The following is a 14,513-nucleotide window of genomic DNA, read 5'->3' on the forward strand; positions in this document are numbered from 1 at the left end:
CATAGCACTCAATCTCAGTCCACTTCGGGTTGCATGTGAATGTTATGAACAGATGAGGATAACCGATGTGCCTGCATATTCCATTTCATCTTGATAGTTTTGAATCATATACCTAGCTCCGCATGTGAATGATGATGGTAGTATAATTCTTTTCACCCTGAGTTGAATGATGATGGTAGTACAATATTTTCAAGGAATTTTTCCATTTATTACGCAGAATTTGTTTTAATTATTCTCACAATTATAATGGTTTAATTATTCACAAAAGTTGTTAACTATTTTTCATTTTTAAGTACATATTGACTTTGATTTGGGGTAACAATTCATTAGATATTAGTTAATTTCCATATAAAATTTTGTTACCAATTAAGCTTTATTAATTTTTTTACGAATTAATTAATATTTTTTATTAGTTTGGGTGGAAAATTTAAAGAGGATAATTTGTATTTTATTAATAGTATAGATTGTTGTAAATAATAATTAATAAATTATTATTTTCTTATAAAATTACGCAAAATTTCAAAAGAATTTTCTGATTTATTACGCAGAATTTGTTTCCATTATTCTCACAATTATAATGGTTACTTATTCTTAGAATTTGGTAACCATTTTCCATTTTTAAGTACATATTCTGGGATGGCAACGGGGCGAGGCGGGCGGGGAGTATACTCCCCGTCCCCATCACTGCGACCCCGTTCCCATCCCCATCCCGTCCCGTCCCCGGCGGAGAATTGAAAATATTCCTCATCCCCGTCCTAGCGGAGAATTAGGCGGGGATGGGGATTCTCCATTCCCCTTCAACTCCTAGTCAAAATATTAAATAATTCAAAATTTTAATAATAAACAAATTTTAAAATAATTAAAAATATTAATTATTAATTATTTGAGCAAAAAAATATAAAATATTTAAGTATATGATAATAAGAGCGTAAGCTACATTTATTTATATATTTAATTAATTTCTATTAAACATTTGCTTACCAAAAAGGACTACATGAATATATAAATTTTATAATTAATTAAATTTTAGTCAATTAAACTTCACACGGAAAAATTTTATAAACTAATTAATAAATTACCATAATATTCTTTCCATAACTAATTAGTCACATACAAAATATTTATGAAATATATATAGACTACTTATATATACACGGATATGAATATATAATTTTTATAATTAATTAAATTTTAGTCAATTAAACTTCACACAGAATAAATTTTATAAACTAATTAATTAATTACCATAATATTTTTTCCATAACTACTTAGTCACATACAGAATATTTATGAATTATATATAGACTAATTATATATACACAGATATTACAGAAATGCGTGCAAATTTTTTTGGGGGGGGGGGGGGGGATTTGGCTAGGATGATTTTACTTTTAATTATATGTAGACATACTAATTAGTTATTTATTAATAACATATTTCTTTATTTCTAGTAATATATTCTGATCAATTTTAATCAAGTATTAATTAGCATTTTATTTTCCAATTGACTTAATTTTTATGTCATTTTTATTACCAGCCAATAATTCTTTTTTAATACATATTAATTAGATAATTATTAATATTTTTTATTTTTATTTTCAGTAAATTATTAATAACATATATCATTTTCCAATTTAGATATACTATTGTTAATTCGTTTCCTTTTCGACATTGTTAATTTGGAGATTTTAAAAAAAAAAATATTATACCATAATTTGTATATTTCGTGTCATTTTTAATCTCAGTCAATTATTTATTCAATTAACAGATTTCTTTTTCAATTTATATATACTATTATTTGGGCGGATTTGCAATTTTTTTTTTTTTCATTTGAGTTAATTTGGAATTATTTTTAATTTTAAATCAAGTATTAATAATAATTTCCTTTTTCAATTAGCCTAATTTTCATGCCATTTGTATTCTCAATTAAATATTTTTTTAATACATATCAATTAATTTATACTATAATTATTAATATAATTGTCATTATATATTTGAAAATTACAGATCTCGTGCCATTTTTTAAAAAGGATTCCATGTCATTTTTAATCAAGTATTAATTATCATTTCTTTTTTCAATTGACCTAATTTGCATGTCATTTTTTATTCTCAATCAATAAATTTTTTGAATACATATTAATTAGTTAATTAATAATAATAATTTTTTTAATATTTCCAATAAATTTGTAATAATATATAGTTTTTCGATTTTACATATATTTCCTTTTTGACATGGTCAATATAAGGATCCTTTTTTTTTTTTTCTTAAAATATTATACTACAATTTATACATTTCGTGCTATCTTCAATCTCAGTCAATTATTTTTCCAATTAACAAATTCTTTTTCCAGTTTACTTATACTATTGTTTGGACGGTCTGACAATTTTCTTTTTCATTTGATTTAATTTGGAATCATTTTTTAATTTTTAATCAAGTATTAATAATCATTTCATTTTTCAATTGGTATAATTTTCATGTCATTTTTATTCTCAGTCAATTTTTTTTAATACATATCAATTAATTTATACTATAATTATTAATATAATTTCCGATATATATTCAGAATTTATATATTTCATGCCATTTTAATCAAATATTAATTATTATTTCCTTTTTCAATTGGTATAATTTGCATGCCATTTTTATTCTCAGTCAATGATTTTTTAATACATATTAATTAGTTAATTAATAATATATATATATATATATATATATATATATATATTATTTCCAGTAATATATTCTGTGTCATTTTTAATCAAGTATTAATTATTATTTCCTTTTCAAATTGATCTACTTTTTTTAGTAATATATTATGTGCCATTTTTAATCATGTATTATTTATTATTTCCTTTTCAAACTGATCTACTTTTCATGCCATTTTTTCTTAGTCAATGATTCTTTTTAATACATATTAATTATTTAATTATCAATAACAATTTTTTTTTTAATATTTCTATGTTGAAGTAATTTTATAATACTAACAACTGTTACTATAAATACGTTTCATGTGTAAATACGATATGTAACCTTTATTCATTTTAATGTTTTGTTATGTAATAACTATATAGGAAACATTGCGATATTACAATTGAAAAAAAAAAACATACTATTATTTTATTGATTTCCAAAAATATACTATCAATTAAATAAGATTTGATATTTAAAATGAGTAATTAGCTAAAATAATAAACTTTTAATACACCGTATTAAAATAAAAAGTTATTACAAACATCTTAGTAAGCTACATTAGTAGGTAAACTACAAAAGAAAATATATATTCTCATTTATTAGTAATTTCGATTACACCAGCAAGACTAATTAATCTATATATTAATTGTGCCTGTTAGGTGTTGCCACATCCTTTACTAACATCCATGTTAATTTGTCCAATGTCTAAACTCATGACTCATCTGTATAATCTTCATCATCACCACAGTAAAATTAAAAAGAATATGATAGTTATTAATCCATCCAATGTCTAAACTCATAAATACAATCTTCATCACAATAAAATTAAAAAGAATATTATGCTAAAGAAAAAGATATGATACATCTACAATTCAATTTTCAGCATGAAATATTTTCACAAAATAAAAATAAAGTAATTAATAAATATAATATACAAACAACTTGCTAAAGTGCTTACCTGAAATAGTTGCAAAATATTACATTTTTTTTAAATAAAACTACCAATAAAATATACTTTATTAAATTTATATACTACTTTTTCAATATATGCAATTGCATCATTGCATGTATATTAATAAGAACTAAATATGAAACTTTTGATTTTCATTACATGATTGTATAGTAATTAACTACCAATGCAAAACAAATTTAAACCATATACATAATATACATAATATACATACATATATATATATATATATATATATATATATATATATATGTTCAATTTATGCATATTTTAGAGGAAATTTAAATTCGATTAACTTCAATATTTAAAATGAGTAGCTACCATATTTAGATTTGATATTTAAAATGTGTAATTAACTAAAATAATAAACTTTTAATAGAAAGTATTAAAATAAAAAAAAATATTAAAAACACTCAGATTCTTCATTTTGCATTTCTAGTTTTTGTATCCACCAAGTCAATATTATGTAATACAATCAAAGTTGTTCTAGGGGTTACTACCACCTCTAAATTTTAAAAAAGTCATCCTGCAAGTTTTCATCTACAATGATTGGCGGCCATGGTTGAAACCCTTCAAGGTTGACAAAAGAGATAGAGACAAACATCCAAACAAAAAATAAAGTTAAAAACAACATAAAATTAGATTCTAGGATAAAGATAAATACCTTTTTCACCTTCAAAATGGATCGAATAGCATAGCAATTCTCTATGGTACTACACAACAAAGGAATAATCCTTATTCACTGGGATTGAACAATGTTATTGATACATCAACAAACTAAGCCTAAAATTATGCAGGAAAGAAAATACAATAATAATATGAATGTAAATATAAATATGAATCTTAAAAATGGTAGTGAATATAAACATACAAAAAAAAAAAATTAATACACATATATTTACGATCCACACTCTCATTGAGTTGTCATCCCCACAAACTTCAACCACCGCCCTCTAACATGAACTGCTGCAGAAATCTTCTTCCACCACCGCCATAAAAATAACTACTAATTTAATCCAAAGCAATGCCAACTTCAGATTTGCAAAAAAAAAAAAAAAAAAAAAAAAAAAAAAAAAAAAAAAAAAAAAAAACAAAACAAAAAAAAAACAAAACAAAAAAAAAACAACTTCCACACCGACAAAGTCAAGATTGCTTCCGCAGTGTTGATTCCGCCGAAAATGCCAAAACGTCTTGAAGGGAGAGATAAATTACTCTTTTATTACATAAAATGCACACTTTAAAGACGGAGAGATTGAATCAAAAGAAAGCCCAACGCTTTGACAAATTGACAACTAAAAAAATGCTTTTAATACTATTTTCATTTTTAGTGTATTCTTATCATGCTTCCCTTTGCATCTGTTTACATATACACAGAATCCGTCCCTCCCCACTTTATCCACTTGATGAGCAAGGAACTCTATTGCTTCCCCATCAATCTTTATAGATCTGTATCTTCTCTACAAAAATAAACAAAAAAAAAAAAAGAATATATCAACATTTTTTCTTACGAACCACTTTTCTTGTTTAAAAATCGAAAAATACAAAAACAAAAAACAAAAAAAAAACAAAAAACAAAAAACAAAAAACAAAAAAACAAAAAAAAAAAAAACAAAAAACAAAAAAAACAAAACAAAACCCAATAAGAAAGAAAGAAAAAAGAAACTAAGATAATGAAAACTTCACCCGTGCAAATCACGTATCAACCTCAATTGTGGAAGATCACAGGATAATTAGCAAAAGTCAATGAAATAATTAACCTTAGTTGAGATTGTGAAATTGATGAGTTGTCTATGGTCATATAAGGTGTATTTATACATAATAGATGAGATCAAAAGAGCTTAGTATTGAAATTATAAAATGGTAAGAGATATTAAGAAAGGTAAAAGCTTCCAATTATTTACTTTCTACCCACTACTACACGCATTCCATATACATATACATTGTGTATGAGTATTGCTTTTATATATAAATATAAAATACTACACACTAATTAGCTTAATTAACAATAATAACCTTAATTACTATATATTGTATAACTACGTACATTCCTAATATATTATTACAGCATTGTTCTAATGGTTTTCCCTAATTATTTAATTAATAATATATTACTAATATAATTTTTCCTAATAAATTTGATAATAAAACTGTTATTATATTATTATTATTATTATATTATTATTATTATTATCATTATTATTATTATTGTTGTTGTTGTTGTTATTATTATTATTATTTTAATTTTATTTTATACTTGAACAATAATATTTTTATTATGCATGAACAATAATATTATCAATTATATTATAGAATATAATACCATATATAATATTACCAATTAATAGATTTTATTTATTTCCATTTGACATTTACTTACCAAATAAGTTTTACTACAAAGTTTTGGGGGGGAAATTTGTTAGGAGGATTTTACTTTTATATATATATAGATTTGACATTTACTTACCAAATAAGTTTTACTACAAAGTTTTGGGGGGAAAATTTGTTAGGAGGATTTTACTTTTATATATATATAGATTATGTGTTTGAAGTTAACATAATATATGCTTGTAAATAAATTGAATATACATAATACCACATTAACATATTATGTATATGTAATTAATATATATTAAGTGTCTTCAATTTATTTAGAGACATATTAACTGTCGATACATAATCTTTTAATTGTAGATACAAAATTTAAATGTCATTTTGAACCAATCACAATATAATGTGGACCTTGGTCCAAACGAAGGAGATATGAATTCTATTTAGGCGGGATACAATTTGTCATTTTTGGTTCGCTGATTTATTGTGTGACTCATAACAACAAGTGAGATATAATTTTTATTATGGTCTTGTTTTAGGGACAACAAAAAAATTAATAGTCACTATTTAATGGCGTGTATTGGTTAAATCATGTCTTATTACCTGGTAAAAGACCAAAAATTCACAATGAACTAAATTAGCATAAGTTTATCATAGCTTACCAATTCAAACTAAAAAATCAATAGGTCAAATAGGTGGGATATAATTTTCGTATATGAATGCCACGAGTTAAATTATTGACAACACTCTCTTAGTCAAACATAATTACAGTCTTTTTAATGCGACTTACTCCTTTGAACGATTACACAATAGTGGAGTTTCGCCACTTCAGTTTTTTTTTTTTTTTTTTTTTTTGGGTCATATATCCTTTTATACTATGAAATCTAAAGTGTACAATTTTGTGTTGAGTTTTGAAGTTGAGCATTTTCAGTTTGTTGAAAAATTAGCTAAAAATGTCATATAAATTAGTTTTTTTAGACAAAAATTGAGTGGAGTCCACTTTCACTTTGGGTCGGTCACCGCCAATTCGAGTTCTCTTAAGTGAAATATTTAATTTGATATATTATACACTCAAAACGGATAATAGATGAATGATAAAATAATTATAGAAGTGTATCAATTTGAGTTGAAAAATATAATTTGATATTTATAAATACCATTGTCCCACATTGAAAATAGAATATGGGGTCTCACTATTATATATACAATTATTATTATCTTTGAAAAATTTTAAATTGTATATTATATAAATTATCTATCGCACATAGAAATGCAAATCAAATTTTAAAGACAAAAACTTGTGTGAAAGTATTACCCAATTCTAAAATGATACTCGAAGTGTTTTTCATATAATTTAAAACCTATTTTTAAAAAACAATATTGGTAATTAGTTTCACCATTGGACTACTGACTAATTTTGCCAACTCCATATCGAACCCATGAGAAAATGGGAAATTATAATAGTCCAAAGTTGAAATTAGTTGCACAATGTGATCATGTAGCATTGTTGAAAAGCTCATTCAACTTTTAATTGTATCTCCTATCACTACTCTACTTGATTCAACGTAATTGAAATTTTATAGTAGACTATATCTTATACAAATGGTACCACCTAAGCACATATAAATCGCTAAATAAACATTAAAAGTGCACAAATGATAGATGAGGGTGTTCTCTCCAAGAAACTGTTCAAGGTTCCAAGACTAACCAGTTCTGAAACCAGTCTCGTATGGTGATGGATTCGCCGGACAACGGCCAACTCCGGCCACCTGTTCAAGAACTCTTGAACGCACACCGAAGAAGTCGAAGTTAGCAGATACCCAGACCCAAGTTCAGATGAATAACCAGACCCCAGAGATAGTCCCTGAAACACTAGCGTCACCAGACGAAGGATTCGCGAAGGAAAGTCTGAATCAACAGCCGTCTACAAGCTATAAGGCAAGTTTACACAATTTCATGCAGTACGAAAATGAATACTCTGAAGCCCAAGTGGACGAATCCTCAGACGACGAGGAACTTGAAGTGGACGATGACCCGGAATGCCCCAGAATCAGATTCTCTAAGAAGGAAAAGGAAAGGCTAAGGCGGCCTTGGAAGCGCACGATGATCCTGCGTCTGCTAGGTAAGACTGTCGGCTACAATTACCTCCATCGTCGTTTACAGTCTCTTTGGAAGCCCGAAGGCCACCTGGAACTCATAGATTTGGAACAAGATTACTTTCTTGCCCGGTTTGAATCCCAGAGAGACTACGATGTCGCGAGGTTCGAGGGTCCTTGGATGATATTCGACCACTACCTTGGTGTCCAGGAGTAGGTGCCAAACTTCCATCCTCACTCAAATACAACACAGAAAATTCTAGTTTGGATTCATCTCCCTGACCTATCGATCGAGTACTTCGATGAGAAAACCTTAAGGAAAATTGGGAATAAAATAGGCAGGACGATCAAAATTGACGTTACAATCGGACTAGCTACTCGTGGGAAATTCGCAAGAATTTGCGTAGAGGTTGATCTAACAAAGCTTCTATTAGCCAAATTCACGATCGAAGAAGATGTTCTACCTATAGAGTACGACGGCATACACTCGGTATGTCTTAGATGTGGTATCTACGGCCACAGGAAGGAGCAGTGCGGCCAAGAACCAGAATTGGATAAGCAGGCTACATGCAATCACATGGAGGTTGACGCTGGGATTGGAAAGGCAGATGATGCGGATTATGAACCAGTGGCGACCAAGCAATTACCAGTGGCCAAACCACATGCCACGGAGAAATTTGGTACCTGGATGTTAGTGAAAAGGAAGGATAGGAGGCCAAATAAGAAGGGTGAAGGAAGATGGGGAATCCAGAAGCTAGCTATTGTAGAAAAAGAACGGGAACCCACCATCACCAAGGTCTACAATAACCAACTCTTTGCCACCCGCTTTGCTCCTCTGGGAGAGATGGATGGGGATGCCCTAGTTGAGGAGGAAAGTGGGGAGCCTATCATGCATGTGTCGGAACAAAGAGCTGTCGAGAAAGAACCTGTTGGGTACCAGAGTACTAAGGACCACCCGACTTCTCTGTTATCGCCAATTGGGTTCCCTCAGATGATTAGGACACATCACGCTCCAACTGTAAAAAGGGCGAGGTGGCAGAACAGGCACCCCAAGGAAGGCAGCTGCGGAGGCTGAGCATATCGTGGTTAGGGGCTCAACAAGGGGCAGAGCAATTACACGGATTGTGGTGCAGCATAGGCCTATTGATCCTAGAATATTGTCACCGGGTTCTACATCGACACCTAGACGCAATGTTCCAATCGATGATTCAGTAGATTTTTTTCATTGTGATACTCCTAAAGACGCAATGGAGGACGATGCAGGGGTTAATAGCCAACTTGGTTCGGTTGCGGAACTCCGCAAGCTCAATTGAGCTTTCTTTTTCTCAACTTGTTTATCATGAATTTACTTATTTGGAACTACCAATGGGCGACGTCTAGAACATTTCGCCGCACACTTGAGCAATATCTTAAAGATCATAAACCAGTTATTGTCTGCCTCCTAGAGCCTAAAGTTTCTAGGGAGCACACTAATGACATTTGTTTTGAGCTAGGCTATGACGAATGGCTTCGTATTGAAGCATTCGGCTTTTCCGGTGGGATTTGGGTGCTTTGAAAAAATACCATTTCGGTAGAAATCATGCATACACATCCCCAGTTTGCTGTCTTAGGAATCACTGAGGACAACTCTAGTTCTTGGAACCTGTCAGTTGTCTATGGGAGTCCAGACCACGCTCTTCGAAGAGAGCTGTTTGCTGAACTTTCCCATTAAAACCTGAGCCTCGAAGGGGCTTGGTTATCTGTTGGTGATTATAACTTCGTCTTAAATAGAGATGAAGTTCTAATAGTGACAATTCTCGGTTGCCTGTTGTGCAGGTTTAGCAACTGGATGTTCAGGGAAGGATTTATAGACATGGGTTACGAAGGTGCCAAGTTCACTTGGTGCAGAGGCATAAATTCCACGTCCTACAGGGGTGCCCGTTTTGATCGCGCTATGTGTACCATGGAGTGGAGAACTCAGTTCCCAGATGCAGTTGTCACACACCTACCCATGGTCAGTCAGACCATGCCCCCTTACTAGTATGCACAGCTCAGCCAAAGAATGATGGTAATCCTTGGAGGTTCAAGTATAATGCAGCATGGGCTACCCACCCGGGATTTATGGAGTTCGTCAAAAGTAATTGGAATTCGAATGTTGAATTGGATCAATGCAAAAATGAGCTAGCAGCCAAGTTCAGGTGCTGGAACAAAAGCACGTTGGGAACATTTTCCATAGGAAGAGAAGAGTCCTTGCAAGGTTGGAAGGAGTTCAGAATAGCTTGACTTATAATCACAGGTCTGACCTGATCAAACTGGGAAAAATGCTCCCAGAAAGAGCTGGAAGAAATCTTATTTCAAGAGGAACTATTTTGGTTTCAAAAATCTCGGGAGGACTGGATTAGCTCGGGTGACCGCAACACTAGGTATTATCATGCTGCATCTGCTGCGAGAAAGTCTAGATCCAGGATCACAAGGATTAAGAATGAACAGGATGTCTGGCTACTAGATGAGGATGAAGTTATGTCTCATATCTGCAACTATTTCACTCAACTCTTTATAGAGGACAACCAAGGACCAAGGCAGGTCTTTTGGTCAAAATCTTTCCCGACTCTACAGGACCGCAATTGACAGAAGGTCTACGAGCCTATCTCGAAGACAGATGTCAAGCAAGCACTGTTCAGCATGGCTCCTTTCAAAGCACCTGGGCCGGATAGCTACCACGCAGGGTTCTTCCAAAAATCATGGTCAGTAGTGGGAGATGATCTAACGAAATTTGTACTTGAATTTATGAAATTCGGGATCCTACCAGATGGCTGCAATAACACAATACTGACCCTGATCCCCGAGATCTCAAGTCCAAAAACGGTCAAGCACCTCTGGCCGATTAGCCTTTGTAATACCACCTACAAACTCATTACGAATGTGTTAACGAATAGATTGAAAGGTGCGATCCAAAAACTAATAGGGCCCCACCAATCAAGCTTCGAGCCTGGTAGACAGATAGCTGACAACATTCTGGTTTATCAGGAGGTCCTGAACCTTATGAAGTCTAAAAGAGGTAGCTTGGGACTAATGGTTCTGAAGATCGACCTAGAAAAAGCATATGATCGCGTAACTTGGGCATTCATCGAAGAGACCCTCCAGGAAGCTGGCTTCACTCAGCTGGATTACAATCATAATGGCTTGTGTTACAACGTCAAAATTAGCCATCAATATCAATGGGAAGCAGTCAGATTGGTTCAAGCCAAAGCAGGGGGCATCCGCCAAGGAGACCCAATATCCCCGCTGCTCTTTGTCTTCTGTATGGAGCGCTTAAGTCATCTAATCAGTGAGAAGGTCAACTCTGGAGAATGGAGAGGCATTCAAATGGCAAGAGATGGCCCATGGTTACCCACCTACTATTCGCAGACGATATGGTGTTGTTTGGAGAAGCAATATCCCAGCAAGCCCGAATCATTAAACATTGCCTTGATGCTTTTTGTGACGCTTCGGGCCAACGTGTAAACTCCAGCAAATCTTCACTCTATTTTCTCTAATAATACTGCCCAAGAAGTGCAGCAAATCATCTCGGTTCAGCTTAACATTCCTAAGTCTAATAACCTTGGTAGATACTTGGGGGTACCCTCATTGCATGGAAGATTGAAACAGGAGTCCTTTGATGGGCTGATTCACAGAATTCGGGGCAAACTAGATGGCTGGAGGATGAAGACCTTATCATTTGCCGGAAGGAGAACACTTGCGCAGTCAGTACTATCGGTTATCCCCCTATATCCTATGCAAACCATGTTACTACCAGTAGGGTCACGAAAGCTATTGAGAGATTGATCCGCGAATTCTTATGGGGAGGATTTGAGGGCGAGAGGAAGTGCAGTCTCGTATCTTGGGAAAGTAGTTGTGCAAGACAAAGATGCGGGGGGCTTAGGTTTGCGGAGGCCTAGAAGCGATGAACTCTGCCCTTATAGCCAAACTGGGATGGAGGTTGCAAGTAGGGGACGACTGCTTCTAGACAAGAATCTTAGAGCTAGGTATCGCATTCAAAGCCTAGATCCAGCTACATGGCAACCTCGATCATCCATGTCCAATGCATGGAGGGCAATCCTGAAGGTGATACCGCTATTAAAAGAAGGGACCAGATCTGTTGTTAGAAACAACATGGCTACATTGTTTTGGCTTGATGCATGGCTTGGCCATCGACCTTTGATCGAAGCAGTTTTTGCTGTCCTACCATTACCAGTTATGTATGCTCGGGTTGCCTGACTATTGGAACGACACAACTGGCTAGAATTGGGGAGAGCTAAGGTACCTACTACCGCAAGAATTGCAGGACAAACTATCAGCAATATCATTGATCGACGACGATGAGCAGCATGACGACTTAGGTTGGGGTGATGAGAAGACGGGTACTTTTTCTGTTTCTTCAGCTTACTCAATGATTACAAAGAGCTCAGGGGCCACCAGCACACAAGCTTGGAGCAATATATGGAAATTAAAAACGCCTAGTCGCATACACACTTTTCTTTGGCTGGCAAGATTGGATAGGTTGATGACTAATGCAAATAGAGCCAAGCATGGCCTAACGGAGGAGTCTAGTTGTGGACTTTGCACCAACATTGAGGAAACATCAGAACACATTCTGTGCTGCTGCCCCAGGCTCTGCAAGTATGGGAGTCTATCATGCCAGGAATGATCCGTGCGAATCAAGACAAGTCGTTTGTAGACTGGCTCAATGCAAGCATTAGGGGTTTCAATAACAGGAACCGACACACAAAAATAACATCTTGTTCGCGGTAACACTATGGTGGCTATGGAAGTGGAGAAACGACAGAATTTTCAACAATAAGATAGTAGGGATCCACTATAAAAGCTACTGGGTCCAAGTCCAAACACAAGAAATAAACAAAGCTTTCGAGAGGGAGAACCTTGCAGGGGCTTGGTCTTCTACAAAAAGATGGAATCTGATTAGGTGGACCAAACCTCCCAAGGGGTGGATTAAAGTAAATATTGATGGCAATTTTAATCCAAGCACAGGTCGAGCAGGCTGTGGAGGTTTAGGTAGAAATGAGAGAGGAGACTGGGTTGCAGGCTTCGTCCATGGAATTGGTACTTGTTCTGCAGAAAGTGCCGAAGCCTGGGCCTTGCTTAGAGGCATTCAGCTTGCTTAAATACTCGGTAATGTCAAAGCCTACTTCGAAAGTGACTCAAAGAGGATCGTCGACGCTATTTCCCAGGGGGCAGCAGTAGGGAATGTTGCTAGCAATGTCCTCCATGCATGCAAGCAAGAGCTGGGAAAGTTATCTGCTTGGAACCTAACCTTCGTGCCCAGAGATCAGAATCGTGTTTCAGACTTACTAGCAAAGAAAGGTGCTGGCCAAAAAGGGACCGTGATTCTTCATTATACCCCTGAGGATATTGGGCAACTCCTAAAGGAATATAAGGTCGGAGTGCCAATTTGATCCCAATAAGATGTATCTCATATGTAGTTTCTGGGTCGCCCCTTCCAATTAGATAAAAAAAAAAAAAAAACATTAAAAGTGGCATCACACAAGCATATATTGGTCCCACACTCTCACCATCATATTTAACTATAGTTAGCTGATTAACAAATGTTGAAAACTTAGAATGGTATCAAATAAACTATTTTTGTAGTATTACTATTTGGCGTTTGAGAATTTGCATAAAGTATGCGTGTACCGTTTTGAGAGCTAGAAAAATCATCTAAGCAATGTATATTATAAATGGAATTATATATTCGAAAAGTTTTTTAAAAATATGTTTGTAAATTTTTAAAATGAAAAATTATCCAACTATCCAAGCAATGTTTGTTGTAGACTTGAGTAATTAGGTTGGGTGAAAAACAAAAAGGTAAAAGGTTGAGGGTGAGGATGTAAAAAGGAAGAGAGTTCTATCCCCTTCTCCGTAGTCATTCGTCAAATTTATAACCCTTTTCCGTTAAATGGCCGTAAGGCCTTTTGGATTCATCATTCCTCGCCACCACCGCAACCGTCATCTCCCTCCAATTTCGACGTCGTTTGCGTCCACTCTCATCGCTCTCTCTCTTCTAGGGCGTCGCTTCCTCTCACGCTCCAACAGGTCAAACCGCCGCCTCCATCTTCGTCGCAATCGAAACAGCTACCGGAAAAGCTGGCGCAGAAGATAGGAAAAGCCATTCGCCGCCCGGGGCGCGGCCTCCAAGTCCCGGGTTTATTCCGATGTTAATGTTATCCGGCCCAAAGAGTATTGGGACTACGAATCACTTACGGTTCAATGGGGGTAATTAATTGAGTCATATATGAATTAGTATCCGTTCGTTTTAGCGATTGAGCTTAATAAAGTTTTTATTTTTTGTGTATTAATTGGCTGTGCAGGGAGCAGGATGATTACGAGGTGGTTAGGAAGGTCGGAAGGGGGAAGTATAGTGAGGTTTTCGAGGGCATCCACACCACAGATA

The 14,513-nt window shown here is 33.9% G+C and overlaps 1 protein-coding gene and 1 long non-coding RNA gene across 2 annotated transcripts; both read left to right on the forward strand.

Moving 5' to 3' along the window:
* The first annotated feature begins 10,747 nt into the window (after positions 1–10,747).
* Positions 10,748–13,518, forward strand: LOC109151890. The gene is made up of 6 exons (XM_019299491.1): positions 10,748–11,565; positions 11,674–11,821; positions 11,912–12,298; positions 12,390–12,465; positions 13,094–13,165; positions 13,247–13,518. Exons 1-6 carry the CDS (start codon positions 10,748–10,750, stop codon positions 13,516–13,518), a joined length of 1,773 nt encoding a protein of 590 aa, XP_019155036.1.
* Positions 13,519–14,235: 717 nt separating this feature from the next.
* Positions 14,236–14,507, forward strand: LOC109151895. Its single transcript, XR_002049302.1, has 2 exons — positions 14,236–14,335; positions 14,431–14,507. It is a non-coding gene; the product is annotated as an uncharacterized LOC109151895 (long non-coding RNA).
* The last annotated feature ends 6 nt before the right edge of the window (positions 14,508–14,513 follow it).

The sequence above is a fragment of the Ipomoea nil genome, unplaced genomic scaffold, assembly GCF_001879475.1.
Source record: "Ipomoea nil cultivar Tokyo-kokei standard unplaced genomic scaffold, Asagao_1.1 scaffold2297, whole genome shotgun sequence".
Taxonomy (NCBI): domain Eukaryota; kingdom Viridiplantae; phylum Streptophyta; class Magnoliopsida; order Solanales; family Convolvulaceae; genus Ipomoea; species Ipomoea nil.

Coding starts and splice junctions, on each gene's coding strand:
- LOC109151890 (XM_019299491.1), top strand. CDS start 10,748: ATGGCTCCTTTCAAAGCACCTGGGCCGGATAGCTACCACGCAGGGTTC. Junction 11,822..11,911: donor TTGCGCAGTCAGTACTATCG/GTTATCCCCCTA, acceptor TCTTATGGGGAG/GATTTGAGGGCGAGAGGAAG. Junction 12,299..12,389: donor TTGCTGTCCTACCATTACCA/GTTATGTATGCT, acceptor CAAGAATTGCAG/GACAAACTATCAGCAATATC.